At 36.6% G+C, this 19489-nt stretch overlaps 1 protein-coding gene across 8 annotated transcripts in view; it reads left to right on the forward strand.

Moving 5' to 3' along the window:
• OMA1 (OMA1 zinc metallopeptidase) overlaps positions 1-19489 on the forward strand; it is a 113963-nt gene that overhangs the window by 44461 nt on the left and 50013 nt on the right. For all 8 annotated transcript variants that reach the window (XR_011537315.1, XR_011537316.1, XR_011537317.1 and 5 more), the window contains one exon: positions 18031-18180. Coding sequence is in view for 4 of the 8 variants with exons in the window: in XM_070609434.1 (XP_070465535.1) it covers positions 18031-18180 (150 nt within the window). In the remaining 4 variants the exon portion in view is untranslated. The remainder of the gene's footprint in view (positions 1-18030; positions 18181-19489) is intronic.

Here is a 19489-nt window from a genome sequence, read left to right on the forward strand (position 1 = left end):
AATTAATATGTCCCTTAATGCACATTCATGCATATTGCTATTATAGACTGAGTTAAACTAGATCCTTCTAATTAGCTGTAAATTCATGAAATCATCACTTATGCCCAAACCTAGCATCCTGCAATAACTGTTGGCCCCTGGTTGCTTACCAGGAGAAAGGAAGAGTAGAAATAGTGTCTATTATGTTCTGGATTCTGGGCTGGCTACTTTACAAGAGTTATCACATTTAATCCTAGTGATCTACTGCTTTAATTTCAGTTTTACAGATGAATCTGAGGCTCTTGGAGACTAAATTATTGGCCCAAGATCACAAACTCTGGAGCCAGTCTGGTTGGGTTCCGATCGTAGCTCTCTCACTTGTTAACTGTGTGGCCTTCAGCAAATCGCTTGACTTCTATGGGCCTTGGTTTCCTCATCTGATTTGTAAAATGAGCATAATAATAGTACTTACTTCATGAGGTTATTATGGTGATTAAATGAGTTAGTACACTGAGTTAGTATTTGTAATATGCTTAGAACAATACCTGGCACCTAATGTCGTATAAGTGGTTACTAATTAAACAAAATAAAACACTGGTATTTTGAACCCAGGTCTTTTTCTCAAACCTGTGTTCTTCCCATTATCCCAGTATACTGCCTCAAAAAGTATTCCCAGACAGTGTATTTCACTAAAACATATTTCCTTATGTTTCCCTGGCCAACGATGGCTATTACTAGTTCTTTTTTTTTTTTTTTAAAGATTTTTATTTTTCCTTTTTCTCCCCAAAGCCCCCCGGTACATAGTTGTGTATTTTAGTTGTGGGTCCTTCCAGTTGTGGCATGTGGGATGCCGCCTCAGCATGGCCTGATGAGTGGTCCCATGTCCATGTCCAGCATTCGAACCGGCAAAACCCTGGGCCCCCAAAGCCCAGCGCCAAACTTAACCACTCAGCCACAGGGCCAGCCCCATACTAGTTTTATTTTAAGAAGGAAATGTCTAGAAAGAGTTGCGTCCTTCCTTTCTTTATGTACTTCCAGACAGTTGAAAACACAAGTTCCTTAACTTTGTCATAATTTTTTTTTAGTAATTCAAAGCTTTTTTTTTTTGAGGAGGATTAGCCCTGAGCTAACATCTGCTGCCAATCCTCCTCTTTTTGCTGAGGAAGACTGGCCCTGAGCTAACATCCATGCCCATCTTCCTCTATTTTATATGTGCGATGCCTACCACAGCATGGCTTGGCAAGCAGTGCCATGTCCACACCCGAGATCTGAACCGGCGAACCCTGGGCCACCAAAGTGGAACATGCGCACTTAACCGCTGCGCCACTGGGCTGGCCCCCTTTGTCATAATTTTTATTGAGGCAAGTGAGTTAGGCTTGTGATGGGCTGAATATTTATTTTAAAAATATTTCTATTTTGATCTAGAATTATCACTTTTTAAAAAAAATGTGGTAAGAACATTTAACATGAGATCTACCCTCAACAAATTTTCTAAGTGCATAATACAGTACTGTTAACTATAGGCACGATGTTGTACAGCAGATCTCTAGAATTTATGCGTCTTGCATAACTGAAACTTTATGCCTGTTGAATAGCAGCTTCTCATTTCTCCCTACCCCTGCCCCCGGCAACCACCTACCCTCTGCTTTGTGAGTTCAGCTATCCTAGATGCCTCAGGTAAGTGGAATCAGGCAGTATTTGTCCTTCTGTGACTGGCTTATCTCACCTTGCACGATGTCCTCAAGGTTCATCCATGTTGTTGCATATGGCAGGGTTTCCTCTAAGACTGAATAATATTCCATTATATGTCTATACCACATTTCTGTATCCTTTTTTCCACTGATGGGCCTTCAGGTTGTTTCCATATCTTGCCTGTTGTGATAATACTGCAGTGAACATAGGAGTGCTAACAGCCCTTCGAGATCCCGATTTCAGTTCTTTTGGATAAATACCCATTAGTGGGACTGCTGGATCATATAATAGTTCTACTTTTAATTTTTTGAGGAACGTTCACCCTGTTTCTTTAGTGGCTGTACCCTTTTACATTCCCAGTGATGGTCTAGCACGGTTCCAGTTTCTCCACATCCTCGCCAACACTTATCTTTTGTTTCTTGGTAATAGACATCCTAACAGATGTGAGGTAATATCTCATTGTGGTTTCGATTTGCATTTCCCTGATTGGTGATGTTGAATGTTTTTTTAATATACCTGTTGGCCATTTGTATGTCTTCTTTGGAGAAATTTCTGTTCAAGTCCTTTGCCCAGTTTTGTTTGCGTTATTTGTTCTTTTGCTATTGAGTTGTAGGAGTTCCCTTATATTTTTTGAATATTAATCCCTTATCAGATATATGTATTACAGATATTTTCTCCCATTCTGTAGGTTGCCTTTTCACTCTGTTAATTATCTCCTTTATTGTGCAAAAGCTTCTTATTTTAATGTAGTCTCACATGTGGACTTTTCTTTTGTTGCCTGTGCTTTTGTTGTCATATCCAGGAAATCATTGCCAAGACCAATGTCATGAAGATTTTCCCCTATGTTGTCTTATAGGAGTTTTACAGTTTTAAGTATTACGTTTAAGTCTTTAATCCATTTTGAGTTGATTTTTTTGACTAGACTGTAAGATAAGGGTCCAATTTCATTCTTTTGCATGTGGATATCCAGTTTACCCAACACCATTTGTTGAAGAGACTATCCTTTGCCCAGTGTATATTCTTGGCACCCTTGTTGAAGACTAGTTGATTGGCTATGCTTAGATTTATTTCTGGGCCCTCTATTCTGTTCAGTTGGTCTTTATGTCTTTCTTTATGCCAGTACTGTTCTAATTACTATAGCTTTGTGTTATATGTGTATGTGTGTGTGTGTGTGTGTGTGTGTATGTTGTTGGTTTTTTTTTTTTTTTTTTTTGGTGAGGAAGATTGGCCCTGAGCTAATATCTATTGCCAATCTTCCTCTTTTTGCTTCAGGAAGATTGTCACTGAGCTAACATTTGTGGCAATCTTCCTCTATTTTGCAGGTAGGACGCCACCACAGCATGACTTGGTGAGTGGTGCATAGATCCACGCCTGGGATCTGAACCTGCAAACCCCAGGCTACCAAAGCAGGGCACACTAACCTAACCAATATGCCACCAGGCCAGCTCCTGTAATATATTTTGAAATCAGGAAATGTGATGCCTCTACCTTTCTTCTTTCTTAAGATTGTTTTGGCTTTTCAGGGTCTGTTGTGGTTCCATATGAATTTTAGGATTGTTTTTTCTATTTCTGCTAAAAATGCCATTGGAATTTTGATAGGGATTGTATTGAATCTGTAGATGACTTTGGGTACTATGGAGATTTTAACAATATTAAGTCTTTCAGTCCATGAGCACAGGATGTCTTTCCATTTATTTGTATCTTCTTTAATTTCTTGATTTAATGTTTTATAGTTTTCAGCATACAAGTCTTTGACCTCCTTAATTTATTCCTAAGTATTTTATTGTTTTTGTTGCTATTATAAATGTGGTTGTTTTCTTAATTTCCTTTTCAGATAGTTTTTTGTTAGCATATAGAAATGGAACTGATTTTTGTATTCTGCAACTTTAGTGGATTCACTCTAGCAATTTTCTGTAGTGGCATCTGTAGGGTTTTCTATGTATGAGATCACGTTATCTGCAAACAGAGATAATTTTACTTCTTCCTTTCTGATTTTTATACCTTTTTTCTCTCTTTCTTTTTTTTTTTTTTTGGCATAATTGCTCTGGCTAGGACTTCTAGTACTATGTTGAATAGAAGTGGCAAGAGTCAGCATCCTTGTCTTGTTCTTGATCTTAGAGGAAAAGCTTTTAGTTTTTCACTGTTGAATATGATTTTTACTGGGAGTTTTTCATATATGGCCTTTATTATGTTGAGGTAATTTCCTTCTGTTCCTAGTTTGATGACTTTTTTTTTTCATGAAAGGGTGTTGAATTTTGCCAAATGCTTTTTATGCACCTGTTGAGATGATCATGTTATTTTTATCCTTCATTCTGTCAATGAATGTTAATTGGTTTTGGATTTGGTTTGTTGAGGGGTTTTGCATCTGTGTTCATCAGGGATATTGGTCTGTAGGTTTCTGTGTGTCTTTGTCTGGCCTTGGTATCAGGGTAATGCTGGCCTTGTAAAATCAGTTTGGCAGTCTTCCCTCCTTGTCAATATTTTGGATGAATTTGGGAAGGATTGGTGTTAATTCTTCTTTAAATGTTTGGTGGAATTCACCTGTGAAGCCATTTGGTCCTGGGCATTTCTCTGTTAGGAGATTTTTTTATTGCTGATTCAATCTCCTTACTAGTTTTAAGTCTGTTCAGATTTGCTATTTCTTCATGATTTGGTCTTGGTAGTGTGTATGTTTTTAGAATTTATCTATGTCTTCTAGATTATCCAATTTGTTGGCATATAACTGGTCATAGTCATCTCTTAGGATACTTTATATTTCTATGGCTTCAAATGTAATATGTCCTCTTGCATTTCTGATTTTATTTATCTCCTCTCTTTTTTTCTTAGTCTAGCTAAACGTTTGTCAACATTGTTTACCTTTTCAAAACATCAGCTCTTAGTTCATTGATATTTTTTCTATTGCCCTTCTATTCTGTATTTTATTTCAGCTATAATCTTTATTATTCCTTCTTTCTGCTACCTTTGGCCTTAGTTTGTTCTTCTTTTTGTAGTTCCTTGAGGTGTAAAGTTAGGTTATTTATTTGAGATCTTCTTTTTATAATGTAGACGTTTATTGCTATAAACCTCCCTTTTAATACTGTGTTTGCTGCATTCTATAGGTTTTGGTATGTTGTATTTTTGTTTTTGTTTGTCTCAACATATTTTCTAGTTTATCTTTTGATTTCTTCTTTTACCCATTGATTCAAGAGTGTGCTTTTAATTTGCACGTATTTGTGAATATTCAGTCTTCTCGCAGCTATTGATTTCTAGTTTCATTTCATTGTGGCTGGAAAAGCTACTTGTTTTGTGACCTAACATGTGATCTAACTTGGAGAATGTTGCATGTGTTCTTGAGAAGATGTGTATTCAGCTGATGTTGGGTAAAATGTTCTCTATATGTTTATTAGATCCATTTGGTCTATAACATTGTTCAAGTCCACTTTGATTTTCTGTCTGGATGTTCCATCAATTATTGAAAGTAGGGTCTTGCAGTCTCCTACTCTTATTTTATTGCTGTCTATTTCTTCCTTCAGTTCTGCCAATATTTGTTTTATATATTTAGATGCTCTGATATTGGGTGCATATATATTTATGTTATTATATAATTTCCTTCTTTGTCTCTTGTGACAGTTTTTGTCTTAAAATTCATTTTGTCTTAGGTGATTATAGCACCCCTGCTCTTTTCTGGTTGCCATTTGCGTGGAATATCTTTTTTCAGCCCTTCACTCTCAGCCTATCTATGTCCTTAAATCTAAAGTGAGTCTCTTGTAGACAGCATATAGTTGGATTGTGTTTTTTCATTCTTTCAGATGGTCTTTATCTTTTGAGTGAGGAGTTTAATATATTTACATTTAAGGTAATTATTGATGGAGAAAGACTTACTGTTGCTATTTTGTTAATTTTTTCTGTTTTATAGTTCTTTTGTCCTTTTCCTCTCTTGCTGTCTTACTTTGTGTTTCATTGACTTTTTTGTTTTGATATGCTTTGGTTTGTTTCGTTTCTTTTGTATATCTTCTATAGCTATTTCCTTTGTGGTTACCATGGGCTTATGTAAAACATCTTATGGTTATAATAATTTATTTTAAGCTGATAACATCTTAACTTCAATTGCATACAAAACTCTGCACGTTTACCTCCCCCACATACTTTCTGTTATTGATGTCACAATTTACATATTTTTATATTGTATATCTATTAACATATTCTTATAGTTATTTTTAATACTATTGACTTTTATACTAGGATTAAAGTGATTTACCTACTACTGTTACAGTATTACAGTATTTTGTATTTGCATATTTACCTGTACGAGTGAGTTTTATACTTTCAGTGCTTTCATATGCTGTTTATAGTCCTTTCAATTCAACTTGAAGAACTCCCTTTAGCATTTCTTGTAAGACAGGTCTACTAGTGATTAACTCCCTCAGCTTTTGTTTGTTTGAGAAAGTCTTCCTCCTTCATTTTTGAAGGACAGTTTTGTTATAGTATTCTTGGTTGGGAATTTTTTCCTTTCAGCACTTTGAATATATCATCTCCCTCCGTTCTGGCCTGCAAGGTGTCTGCTGAAAAAACAACTAATAGTCTTATGGGGGCACCCTTGTATGTTTTGACTTACTTTTCCCTTGTTCCTTTCAAAATTCTCTTTGACTTTTGACAATTTGATTATAATGTGTCTAGGTGTTGAATTCTTTGAGCTCATTTTTGGGCTTCCTGGATCTGGATGTCCATTTCCTTCCTCAGAAGTTGGAAGTTTTCAGCTCTTACTGTTCTTTCTTTTTTTTTTTTTTAAAGATTTTATTTTTCCTTTTTCTCCCCAAAGCCCTCTGGTACATAGTTGTATATTTTTAGTTGTTGGTCCTTCTAGTTGTGGTATGTGGGCTACTGCCTCAGCATGGCCTGATGAGCAGTGCCATGTCCATGCCCAGGATCCGAACTGGCGAAACCCTGGGCCACCAAAGCGGAGTGCGTGAACTTAACCACTCAACCACAGGGCTGGCCTATTCTTTCTTTTAATAAGCTTTATGCTCCTTTCTCTCTCTCTCCTCCTTCTGGGACTCCTATAATGTGTGTATTAGTCTGCTGAATGGTGTCCCTTTAAATTCCTTAGGCTTTCTTAACTCTTTCGTAATTTTTCTTTTTACTCCTCTGATTAGATACTTTCCAATGACTTGTCTTTGAGTTCACTGATCCTTTCTGGATCTAGTCTGATGTTGAACCCCTCTAGTGAATATTTCAGTTAGTTTATTGTATTCTTCAGCTCCAGGCTTTATGTTTGGCACTATTTAATATTTTCTATCTCTTTGTTGCAATTCTCACTTTGTTCATGCATTTCTCTTGACCTGGATGAGCATCTTTATGATGGTTAGTTTGCCTTTTCTGTCAGGTAAGTCATCTATCGGTTTCATTAGGGTTGGTTTCTGGAGATTTAACTTGTCCCTTTGGGACATATTTTCCTGTTAGTTCATTTCCTTGACCCTTTGTGTCGGTATCTCCACATTATAAAAAGCAAACACCTCTTCCAGTCTTCATGGAATGGCCTCGTACAGGAGAAGATCCTCACCGATTAGCCCAGCCAGAGATTTTTGGGAAACTCACAAACCTTTGTGCTAGTCCAAACCCCTGTCTTTGTTTTTACGGGTCCCCAGGCATCTAAAGTACACGGACTCCCGTCAGTGCTCTGAGATAGGCAAGACAGTAGCCAGTTCCTTGAGAAGTTCCCAGAAATATTGAAATGTTAAGACATGTGGTTCACCTCATTCCCTCCCCAGGGAGGGGAAGCTGGATCGGGGATTTTGGGCCCATTCACACTGTGCGGAGTTGGGGGAAGATGCTATGGAAATTGCCTGTGTGCTAATTCAATCTGCCATCTTTGTTCTCACTGTTTACCAAGCATCTTGTGTATACTGGGTCTTGTCAGTGCACTGAGACAGGTGAGATAGAAGCCAGTCCCTTGGGCAACCCTGGAAAAGTTGGAACTTTGGACATGTGGTCCGATTCTTTTCCTCCCTAGGGAGAAGCTGGGAACTGGGATTTCCTTCTGATTTTATGATGTTGTATTGAGCATAGGGATTGTGGCAAGGGGCTGTCTCAAATTCTCCTACCAGCTGCAATGTGGCTGGTTTTACTCTTGCCCAGGGTGCAGGAGCCTCTGAACCAGTTTCTGGATTTCTCACGAAGGGAATTTTTGTGTGTACTATTATTGAATCAGTATGTTCATGGAGTGGGAAGAAGGCTTCTATGCTTTCTATTTCATCATCTTGTTGATGTCATCCTGTTACTTATTTTTCATAAATTGGAAAAATATAAATTGTCCTTTTGAAAACAAAGTTATCCTACATTAATGGTTCTTTGAATTGGGTTTTGGAAATATAGACAAACTCCAACACCTTTATTTAATATTAAAACAGGTATCTCCAGTCCTTTTGGAATACTTTTAAGTTTGGAATACATTTTAGTCTTTTGGGATAATTAATGTCTTCTTCCATTTCTGCATGTCAAATACTGCTTTAAAGATTGCCTTCAACTGTGTTTCTTAGAGATTGAAGAGGAAAATATTTTATGTCTCTTGATTAACAATTTTAGTGTGAAAAAATTAGATAAATATTCTTTTGGTATGTGTAGCAGATAAACTTCTTAGTAGGTAATTCCTGAATTTGTAGTCTGTCGAATATTTATCTCCCTGTTTTCATAGTTTCTTTTTAACTGCTGGGATGAGTTGTGCTTTTTTAAAATGGTATCTTATGATTTCAGTTAAAAGTCTTTCAGCTCATTTTATATTTTTATAATTATCTTAGAAGAATAACATGCCTATTTGTTTCAACTCATATTTATATTATGAATGTGTTGACCTGCTCTTGAAGGACATATTTCTGTGTATGTTTTGAGTTCAGCATCAAATCATTATTTCTGTATGGAGACACACATATACATACACATATATTGTACACATATTTTATACATAAGCACATGTGTATATCACACTCATATCTTGTACATATAGACATTCATGTATATATATGTGTGTAAATGTGGATCACATATTTATGTTTGTTATAAGTATTTATATATTCCTAATTATAAACATATATACATGTATATCCATATATGTGCAATAGGGCAAAGTACCTTGGATTCTTTTTAATGTAGAATATTTAAAGGTCTTAAATAATTATATTGAGATTCTGGAAAGATGGTGGAGTAGGAAGCCCCAGGAATCTGTCTCCCCACTTAAACGACAATTACACTGGCAGAGTCTGACTGATGTAACTATTTTGGAACTCTGGAGTCTGTTGAAGGCTTGCAACTTGCAGAGGAAAACTTGGGCAATGAATTGTGCTTAATTTCGTTCAATTTCAGCTCTTAGCATAGTAGCAGCTACCTATTCCCCCATCCCTAGTCACATGGCAGGAAGCTGTGCACATGTTTCTGGAGCACCTTGCACACAGCTTCCTGGAGCTAGGTGAGCAAAAAGGACCCTGTCCTCCAAATATCAGAGATCTGTATTCTGAGCACTGAATGCTGGTTTTGGTCACAGTTGTGAAGAGGTGTGCGGCTATTGTGTTGCATTCCCCCCACCCCCGACTTATTGCAAGTCCTTCCCCTTCTGGCTGAAGTGACTTCCAGGGGACTTAAAGTCCTGTGCCCTTCCCCCTACTTTATTTTTTCACTTTTCATTTTTACTTTTGGGAGCCAGACATTAAAAACTAGGACATTTAAAAAGAACAGCATATATGGGGAAAATTTGAAAGTGACCACATGTGCTCGGAAAAACCTGAGAAATTAAATTTACACCTTAGGCTGATCCTCAGGACAGAGACACTGTACATTAATAAAAAGAAAAACGGGCTGGCCCCATGGCCGAGTGCTTAAGTTTGTGTGCTCTGCTTCAGCTGCCCAGGGTTTTGCTGGTTCGGATCCTGGGCACGGACATGGCATCACTCATCAGGCCACACTGAGGCAGCATCCCACATGCCACAACTAGAAGGACCCACAAATAAAATATACAACTGTATACCGGGGGGACTTGGGGAGAAAAAGCAGGGAAAAAAAGAAAAGAAAGAAGATTGGCAAGAGTTAGCTCAGGTGCCAATCTTTTTAAAAAAACTTAAAAATAAAAGATTGGCAACAGTTTTTAGCTTAGGTGCCAATCTTTAAAAAAAAAAAAAAAAAGAAAAGAAAAAGAAAAACCATTAACAAAAACAATAACAAAAAACAGCTAACCATGAGGAAAGGATAAAATCTGATTTCCAGAGTTACCACATTAGTAGATTCAAATGTCCAGCATTCAACAAAAAAATCACAAGGCATACAAAGAAACAAGAAAGTATGGCCTTATTCGAAGGAAAAAAATAAATCACCAGAAATTGTCCCTTAAGACCTAATGGTAGATATACAAATATTTTAAATAGTTTTCTTAAAGATGCTCAAAGAACTAAGGGAAGGTTTGGAGAAAGTCAAGAAAGTGATTATGAACAAAATATCAATATAGAGATAGAAAACCATAAAGAAGCCAATAATAAATTCTGGAGCTGAAAAATACAATAATGGAAATGTGAAATTTACTAGACAGATTCAAAAGCTGATTTGAGCAGGCAAAAAAGAATCAGTGAACTTGAAGATGGGACAATGGAAATTATTAAGGCTGAAGAACAGAAAGAAAAAAGATTGAAGAAAAGTGAACAGAGCCTAAGAGGCCTGTGGGACACCAGCAAGAGGACCAACATACACATCATGGGAGTCCCAGAAGGAAAAGAGAGCGAGAGAAAGGAGCAGAAAGAGCATTTGAAGAAATGATGGCTGAAAACTTCCCAAATTTGGTGAAAGACATTGAGGAAGCTCAATGAACTCCAAGCAAGATGAACTAGGGAGACCCACATTATAATCAGACTTTAAAAAGCCAAAGACAAAGAGCAAATTGGAATACAGCAAGAGAGAAGCAAATCATCACATTCAAGAGATCCTCAGTGAGATTACTAGCAAATTTCCCATCAGAAACTTTGGAGACTAGAACAGTGCGCAATATATTCAAAATGCTAAAACAAACAAACAAACAAAACCTGTCAACCAAGAATCCTATATTTAGCAAATCTGTCCTTCAAAAGTGAGGGAGAGAGGCTGGCCCTGTGGCATAGTGGTTAAAGTTCTGCACACTTTGCTTCGGCAGCCCAGGTTCATGGATTTGGATCCCTGGAGTGAACCTACGCCACTCCTCAGCCATGCTGAGGCAGCAACCCACACACAAAATAGAGGAAGATTGGCACAGATGTTAGGTCAGGCTAATATTCCTCAGGCAAAAAAGGAGGAAGATTGGCACAGATAGTAGCTCAGGGCAGATCTTCCTCAGCCAAGAAAAATACAGGGAGGGAGAAATTAAGACATTTGCAGTTAAACAAAAGTTGAGGGAGTTCATGATCACTAGAGCTGCCTTGCAAGAAATGTTCAAGAAAGTCCTGCAAGGTGAAATGAATGGACACTAGATGGTAACTCAGTTATATGGATAAATAAAGATCTTAATGAAAGTAAATACATGGGCAATTATAAGAGGTAGTGCTATTGTAACAATGTGCTTTTTGTTTTTTTCCTACGTGATTTAAGAGACTAGTATATTAAAAAAAAATAAAAACAATTATTAGTGTAAGAGCTAATATTACTGGAATCTTGGTTTGTAACTCCCAATCTTGTTTTCTGCATAAATTAGGAGACTAATGCATTTAAAAGAATTATTAATGTTTTTACTCCCACAATGTAAAAGATGTAGTTTTCTGACATCAAGGACCAGAGAGGGTGGTGCCAGAGCTGTAAAGGAGCAGAGTTTTTGTATGTTATTGAAGTTAAGCTGGTATAAATTCATGTTAGAGTGTTATAACTTTAGTTTGTTACATGTAATCCCCATAGTAGCTACAAAGAAAATAGCTATAGAATATGCACAAAGGAAATAATAAATTTAAACACGTCAGTAGAAAAAAAATCAATTAACCCAAAAGAAGACAGAAATACAGGAACTGAGGGACAAAAACGGTATAGGACATATAGAAAACAAATAACACAATGACAAAAGTCCCTTCTTATCAGTAATTACTTTAAATATAAATGGGTGAAACTCTCTAATCAAAAGACAGAGAGTGGGAAGAATGGATAAAAACATGTGATCCAACTATATGGTGTCTCCAAGAGACTAGTTTGAGGTCCAAAGACATGAACAAGTTGAAAGTAAAAGGATGGAAAAAGAATTCCATGTAAATAGTAACCAAAAAAGAGTAGAATAACAGACAAAATAGACTTTATGATAACTTTTCTTCTTCTCCTCTGCAAAGCCCCCCGCACAGAGTTGTACACCCTAGTTGTAGGTCCTTCTAGTTCTTCTTCTTTGTTTTTGTTTAAAGATTGGCACCTGAGCTAACAACTGTTGCCAATCTTTTTTTTTTTTCTGCTTTTTCTCCCCAAATCCCCCCAGTACATAGTTTTATATCTTTTTAGTTGCGGGTCCTTCTAGTTGTGGCATATGGGATGCTGCCTCAGCATGGCCTGATAGGTGGCGCCATGTCCTCGCCCAGGATTCCAACCAGTGAAACCCTGGGCCGCCGAAGCCGAGCACACAAACTTAACCACTCGGCCAGGGGGCCGGCCCCCTTCTAGTTCTTCTTTGTAGGACACTTCTCTCAGCATGGCTTGATGAGTGGTGCTAGGTCTGCACCTGGAATCTGAACCAGCAAACCCTGGGTTGCGGAAGCAGAGTGCGTGAAGTTAACCACTCGGCCACGGGGCTGGTGCCTAAAATAGACTTTAAATCAAAAAGGACATTATGTAGTAATAGAAGTTTCATACAACAAGAAGATATAACAGTTATAAAAGTTTACGTACCTAATGACAGACTGTCAAAATATATTGAGCAAAAGCTGACAGAATTGAGGGGAGACATAGTTCTACGATGATAGTTGGAGACTTCACTGCCCTACTTACAATAATGAATAGAACAACCAGGCAAAGATAAGTAAGGAAATAGAAAACTTAAGCAACACAAAAAAACCAATAGATCTAACAGACTTATACAGAAGATTTTACCCCAAAACTACCGCGTACACATTCTTCTTAAGGGAATATGAGACATTTTCCAGGATAGACCAAATGTTAGGCCACAAATTAAATCTCAGTAGATTAAGACAGATATCCTAAAAAGTACCTTCTCTGACCTCAATGGGATGAAGTTAGAAATCACTAACAAAAGTAAAACTGGAAAACTATCAAAGTTGTGGAAATTAAACAATACACTTGTAAGCAACCAGTGGATTAAAGATGAAATCACAGGGGAGTTGATAAATACTAGAGGGGAATGAAAATGAAAATAAAATTTACCAAAAGTTATGGGATGCAGTGAAAGCAGTGCTAAGATAGAAATTTATAGCTGGAAATGCTTACATTAAAAAAAAGAAATCTCAAATGAACAACCTAACTTTTCAACTTAAAGAACTGGAAAAAGGAGAACTAACTAGACTCAAAGCTATTAGAAAGAAGGAAATAATAAAGATTAGAGCAGAGATAAAGGAAATAAAGAATAGGAAAACAATAGAGAAAAATAATGAAATTAAAAATTTGTTCTTCGAAAAGATCAACAAAATTGACAAACCTTTAGCTAGCTATCTTTAAAAAAAAATTCTTTTAAGGAAAAAAATTCAAATTACTAAAATCAGAAATGAAAGTGGAGACATTACTACTGATTCTATAAAAATAAAAAGAATTATAAGCAAGTACTGCAAACAGTTGTATGCCAAAAAATTAGTAACCTAGATGAAATAGACAAATTCCTGGAACACAAAACATTTTTTAAGGTTTTATTTTTCCTTTTTCTCCCAAAGCCCCCTGGTACATAGCTGTGTATTTTTAGTTGCGGGTCCTTCTAGTTGTGGCATGTGGGACGCCGCCTCAGCATGGCTTGATGAGCGGTGCCATGTCCACACCCAGGATTTGAAACCCTGGGCCACTGAAGCAGAGCATGTGAACTTAACCACTCTGCCACACGCCTGACCCCACACAAAACTTTGAAGACTAAATCACAGATAAATAGAAACTTTGAATAGACCTATGACTACTAATGAGATTGAATCAGTAATAAAAAATCTTCCAACAAAGAAAAGTCCTGGATCTGACAGCATTGCTGGTGAATTCTACCAAGCACTTAAAGAACTAATGCCAATCCTTCTCAAAGACTGAAGAGGAGAGAGCACTTCCTAACTCATTCTATGAGGCCAGCATAACCCTGATACCTAAGCCAGACAAAGACACTACAAGAAAACTGCAGAGCAATATCCTGTGTGAACACTGACACAAAAATCCTCAACAAAATACTAGCAAACAGAATTCGGCAGCATATTAAAAGGATTATACACCATGACCAAGTGGGGTTTATTCCTGGAATGCAAGAATGGTTCAACATACAAAAATTGATCAGTGTAATATGCCACATCAACAAAATGAAGCAAAAAACCCATGTGATCATCTCAATTGATGCAGAAAAGCATTGACAAAATTCAACACCCTTTCTTGATAAAACACTCAACAAAATAGGAATAGAAGGAAACTACATCTACATAATAAAAACAGTATATGGAAAACCCACAGCAAACATCATACTCAATGGTGAAAGACTGAAAGCTTTTCCTGTAAGATCAGGAATAAGGCAGAGTTGCCTGCTTTCACTTCTATTCAATATAGTACTGGAAGTTTCTAGCCAGAGCAAGAAAAAGTAATAAAAGGCATGCAAATTGGAAAGGAAGAAGTAAAATTGTCTCTGTTTGTAGATGATATGATCTTATATGTAGAAAACTAAAGATTCCACAAAAAAGCTGTTTGAACTAATAAATGAATTCAACACAGTAGCGGGATACTAAGTCAACATGCAAAAATCAGTTGCATTTCTACACACAAACAGTGAACAATCTGAAAAGGAAATTACCAAAACAATTCCATCAGTAGCATCAGTAAGAATAAAAGACTTAGAAATTAACTTAACCAGGGATGTGACAGTTTTATCCAATGGAAACTACAAAACATTGCTGAAACAAATTGAAGAAGATGTAAATAAATGGAAAGATACCCTGTGTTCATGGATTGGAAAATTTAAAGTGTTAAAGTGTCAATACTACCCAAAGCAATCTGCAGATTCAATGCAGTCCCTATTAAAATCCTAATGACTTTTTTTTTGTAGAAATAGAAAAGCCATCCTAAAATTCATTTGCAATCTTAAGGGACCCAAATAGCCAAAACAATCTTGAAAAACAACAACGAAACTAGAAGATTCATACTTCCTGATTTCAAAACTTAGCATAAAGCTACAGTAATCAAAATAGTGTGGTGTTGGCATGAAAGATATATAGACCAATGAAATAGAATACAGACCCCAGAAATAAACCTTCACATATATGGTCAAATGACTTTTTGACAAGGGTGGAAAATGGGTAAAGACCATTCTTTAAACAAATGGTGCTGGGAAAACTGGATAACCACATGCAAAAGAATGAAGTTGGACCCTTATATAAAACCATATGGAAAAATTAATTCAAAATGGGTCAGGGACCTAAGTGTAAGAGCTAAAACAATAAGACTCTTAGAAAAAAACATAAAGCAAAAGCTTCACAACATTGATCTGGTAATAATGTCTTGGATATGATACGAAAGGCACAGGTAACAGAAGAAAAAATAAACAAATTAGACTTCATGAAAATTAAAAATTTTTTTGCCTCACAAGGCACCATCCACAGAGTAAAAAGACAACCCATGAAATGGGAGAAAATATTTGCAAATCATATATCTGATAATGGATTAATATCTAGAATGTATAGAGAACTTCTAAAACTCCACAGCAACAAAATAACCTGATTCCAAGATGGGCAAAGAACTTAAATAGACATTCTTCCAAAGAAGATATACGAATGACCAATGAACCCATAAAAAGATGTTCGACATCACTAGTCATTAGATAATGCAAGTCAAAACTACAGTGAGATACCACCTCACTCCCATTAGGATGGCTACTACCAAAATAACAGAAAATAATAAGTGTCGGTGAGGATATGAAGAAATTGGAACTCTTGTGCATTGTTGGTGGGAATGTAAAATAGTAGGCCACTGTGGAAAATAGCACGGCAGTTCCTCAGAAAATTAAAAATAGGATTAGCAGATGATTCAGCAACTCCACTTCTGAGTATAGTCCCAAAACAATTGAAAGTAGGGTCTTAAAAATAAATCTGTACACCCATGTTTATAAGGGCAGTATTCACAATAACTAAAATGTGGAAGCAACCCAAGACCAATAAATGGATAGGTAAAATGTGGTAGATACATGTAATGAAATATCATCAGTCTTACAAAGGAAGGACATTCTGCAATATGCTATAATATGGATGAACCTTGAGGACGTTATGCTGAGTAAAATAAGCCAGTTGCAAAAAGACAAATACTGTATGATTCCACGTATGTGAAGTACTTATAGTAGTCAGAATCATAAAGACAGAAATTATAATGGTGTTGGGGCCTGGCCCCGTGGCCAAGTGGTTAAGTTCGCACGCTCTGCTTCGGCAGCCCAGGGTTCGGATCCTGGGCGCGGACGTGGCACCACTCGTTAGGCCATGTTGAGGTGGCGTCCCACATGCCACAGCTGGAAGGACCCAGCAGCTAAAATATACAACTATGTACTGGGGGAATATGGGGAGAAAAAAAGAATCGGGAAAAAAAAAGAAGATTGGCAACAGTTGTTAGCTCAGGTGCCAATCTTTAAAAAAAAAAAAAGAAATTGTAGTGGTGGTTGCCATGGGTTAGGAGGAGGGGAGAACGGGGAGTTAGTGTTTAATAGGTACAGAGTTTCAGTTTTACAAGATGAAAAGAGGTATGGGGATGGATGGTGGTTATGCCTGCACAATAATGTGAATGTATTTAATACGGCTGAACTGTGCACTTAAAAATGGTTAAGGTGGTAAATTTTATGTTGTGTGTATTTTACCACAGTAAAAAAGAATTGTATTGCTTTAAACATTGAATAAAATTTGCTTGAATTTCTAATTTTTTCTTCTTTTCATTTTCCCTGCATTTGAAAATTTTAATGATATTTGTTAAGAATTACGTGGCATGCATGTTCACTAACTATATCAGCATGTGACATTCTGTGTTTGCCTTTTGTGTGTTGCATCTCACTGGGTTTTTTTTTTTTTTTTTGAGGAAGATTGGCCCTGAGCTAACATCTGTACCCATCTTCCTCTACTTTACATGTGGGACGCCTGCCACAGCATGGCTTGATAAGCAGTGCATAGGTCCGTGCCCGGGTTCCTGACTGGCGAACCCTGGGCCACCGAATTGGAGCTCGCGAACTTAACCATTGCACCACCGCATCGGCCCCAACATCTCACTATTTTAAGGCTGATAGCACATTAAGGCTTTTTGATAGCACATTTTAGTCAATACAGTGTAATTTTTTTCTTAATAGTTTTAATCTAAAGTAAATTAGTTGGGAAATAAAATAATCACTTTTTTTCCAATCACTTTTTATAGAAAAAGTAAGTTAAGCAATGTGAATAATTTGAATGGGCTTATGATAATATTTACTAAATCACCTTACGTAGGGTTTAGAAATAATTTTTGTTATAAAAATAATATGCTTTAATTACAATTCAGAAGTAAAAGTCGTGCTCCTTCTCCAACATGGAACACCCCAGTTATGCTCTTAGGGCAGCTACTATTAACAGTTTCTTAAATGGCCTTCCATAAATGTTCTCTGCATGGATAAGTATATGTGAATGAGTGTATAATGGAATTGTAAACACGTGTACACAAGGCCTATGTATCCTATTTTTTTTAAAGACTAATACTTTCATAAGATGTCTTGAATGACTTAAATGTATTTTTCAGCACAGTGTGGAAAAGTAGATAAATTGATGTACACATTAAAAATATAAGTATGTTTATTTGAAGTCTTCTAATTATTATAGTGGTATGGATTAAGAATAAGATTTCTTTAGTATAGTTTAATAGCAGAATAAATTTTTAAATCTTATTTTTATGAAAACATAGAAAGCTTTAATTTGTGTGGAAGATTTTTGCCCTTAATACATGTTCTTAATATTCATCTCACTGAAAATAGTGGGTCATCTGTGGGAGTGGGATTATTGTGAATGTCGTTGAGGGGGAGGGGCAGGGAGGGAGGGTGGGCATTCTCTTTGTGGGTTCTATACTATGTTGTTTGAGTTGTTTTTTTTAAAAAGTGATGAGCCCATTCTAATTTTATTAAAATGATGATAGAAAATATTTTTAAAACATGTAATGACATAAGGGTAAAATTTTTAAAATGTCCTCATAACTAAGCTTATTTTATGCTGTTGTTAATTTTGGTTTCAGGCTTGTGTGGATGTCAGAGCCAGTTCAGTGTTCTGGCAGCAAATGGAATTTGCAGATCGGCTCCATGGTCAACCCAGGTTACCACAGTGGTTGTCCACACACCCTTCTCATGGTCATCGAGCTGAGCGCTTGGATAGACTCATACCTCAGGTGAGCTAACACTTTATAAGGCAAAACATTATTTTTACCCTATCATTTATTATTATTATTTTTTTCCTGAGGAAGATTCGCCCTGAGCTGACATCTGTTACCAACCCTCCTCTATCTTGTACGTGGGTCCCTGCCACACCATGACTGACGAGTGGTGTAGGTCCACACTCAGGATCCAAACCTGCGAACCTGGGCTGCCAAAGCAGAGCATGCTGAACTTAACCACTACGCCACTGGGCCAGCCCCTATCATTTATTTTTAACACTGTTACTTCTTGTGCTTAGAAAAAGAGAGTTCTAGCCTGTCAACTCTTTTGATTACAGTAATTATAGATTGTCAGTTTTCAAAGAATTTGACTGAAAAGTAAAATCCTGCTTGTCCACAAGTCTTGGGGAATAAATTGCTGTGTCTTTATGGTGAAAGTTTAACCTTGTCAGTATCAAACCTTTTAATTTAAACTGATTTGGTGGAAGTCTAAAACTCGGGGCATATTTTTTCAATATATTGATCATAATTTAGTCTCTTCTTGGTGATTTCAGCTGATCATTAAAAATGCCAGTTAATGAGTTGTGCCAAAATTTGGGGTCAAGTGGGTGTTAATTCCAATAGTGATGCTGCAATTTGTTTTCTTAGAAAAAAAAGCCCTTCACGTTAGTTTGCTTTCTGGTTGTTTATTTCTTTATAGAGATGGAGTAAAGCATGTGTTGCATGGTTCTCTTTTGTAGCATTCATTAATGGATCAAGCTGAAGCAGCTTTCTCTCAAGGAATTTTCTTTATCTTCCGAAAATCTTTTGATTTGTTAACGTCATTCAAAATGTTTTCTGTGTTTTCCATATCAGTACAAAATGGATGTCAGACATCTCCAAACCAGGCTACGCACCACCTTCTGTCTCACTGGCGTTAAATTTGCTGGTTGGTTATAAAAATAGAATATTATTTAGCAATTTAAGAATTGGTATTGGGCTATTTGCTAAAGGAGAGCACAATAGATTCAGGTATATTATAAAAGTATCTTTCAGTGTGACTTCAGATTCAGGTTAACAAATATTGAATACCTATTGTAAGAAAGACATGATGCTAGATCCAGGGGATGCAAAGAGAAATAAGACATGGTTCTTGATATTTGCAGGATGTTAAGATAAGTACAAAATGATTCTTAATACAACAAGGAATATGATTTATCATAAGAAAAGCAGGAATATAATAGTATGCAATTTGAAGGAAGAATAGCCTGCATCTGGTTTGGGGTAAGAAACTACCGCAAGATTCATTCATTCATTCATTCATGTGATCAATATTTATTGAAAT

This window comes from Equus przewalskii, chromosome 2 (assembly GCF_037783145.1).
Source record: "Equus przewalskii isolate Varuska chromosome 2, EquPr2, whole genome shotgun sequence".
NCBI lineage: Eukaryota > Metazoa > Chordata > Mammalia > Perissodactyla > Equidae > Equus > Equus przewalskii.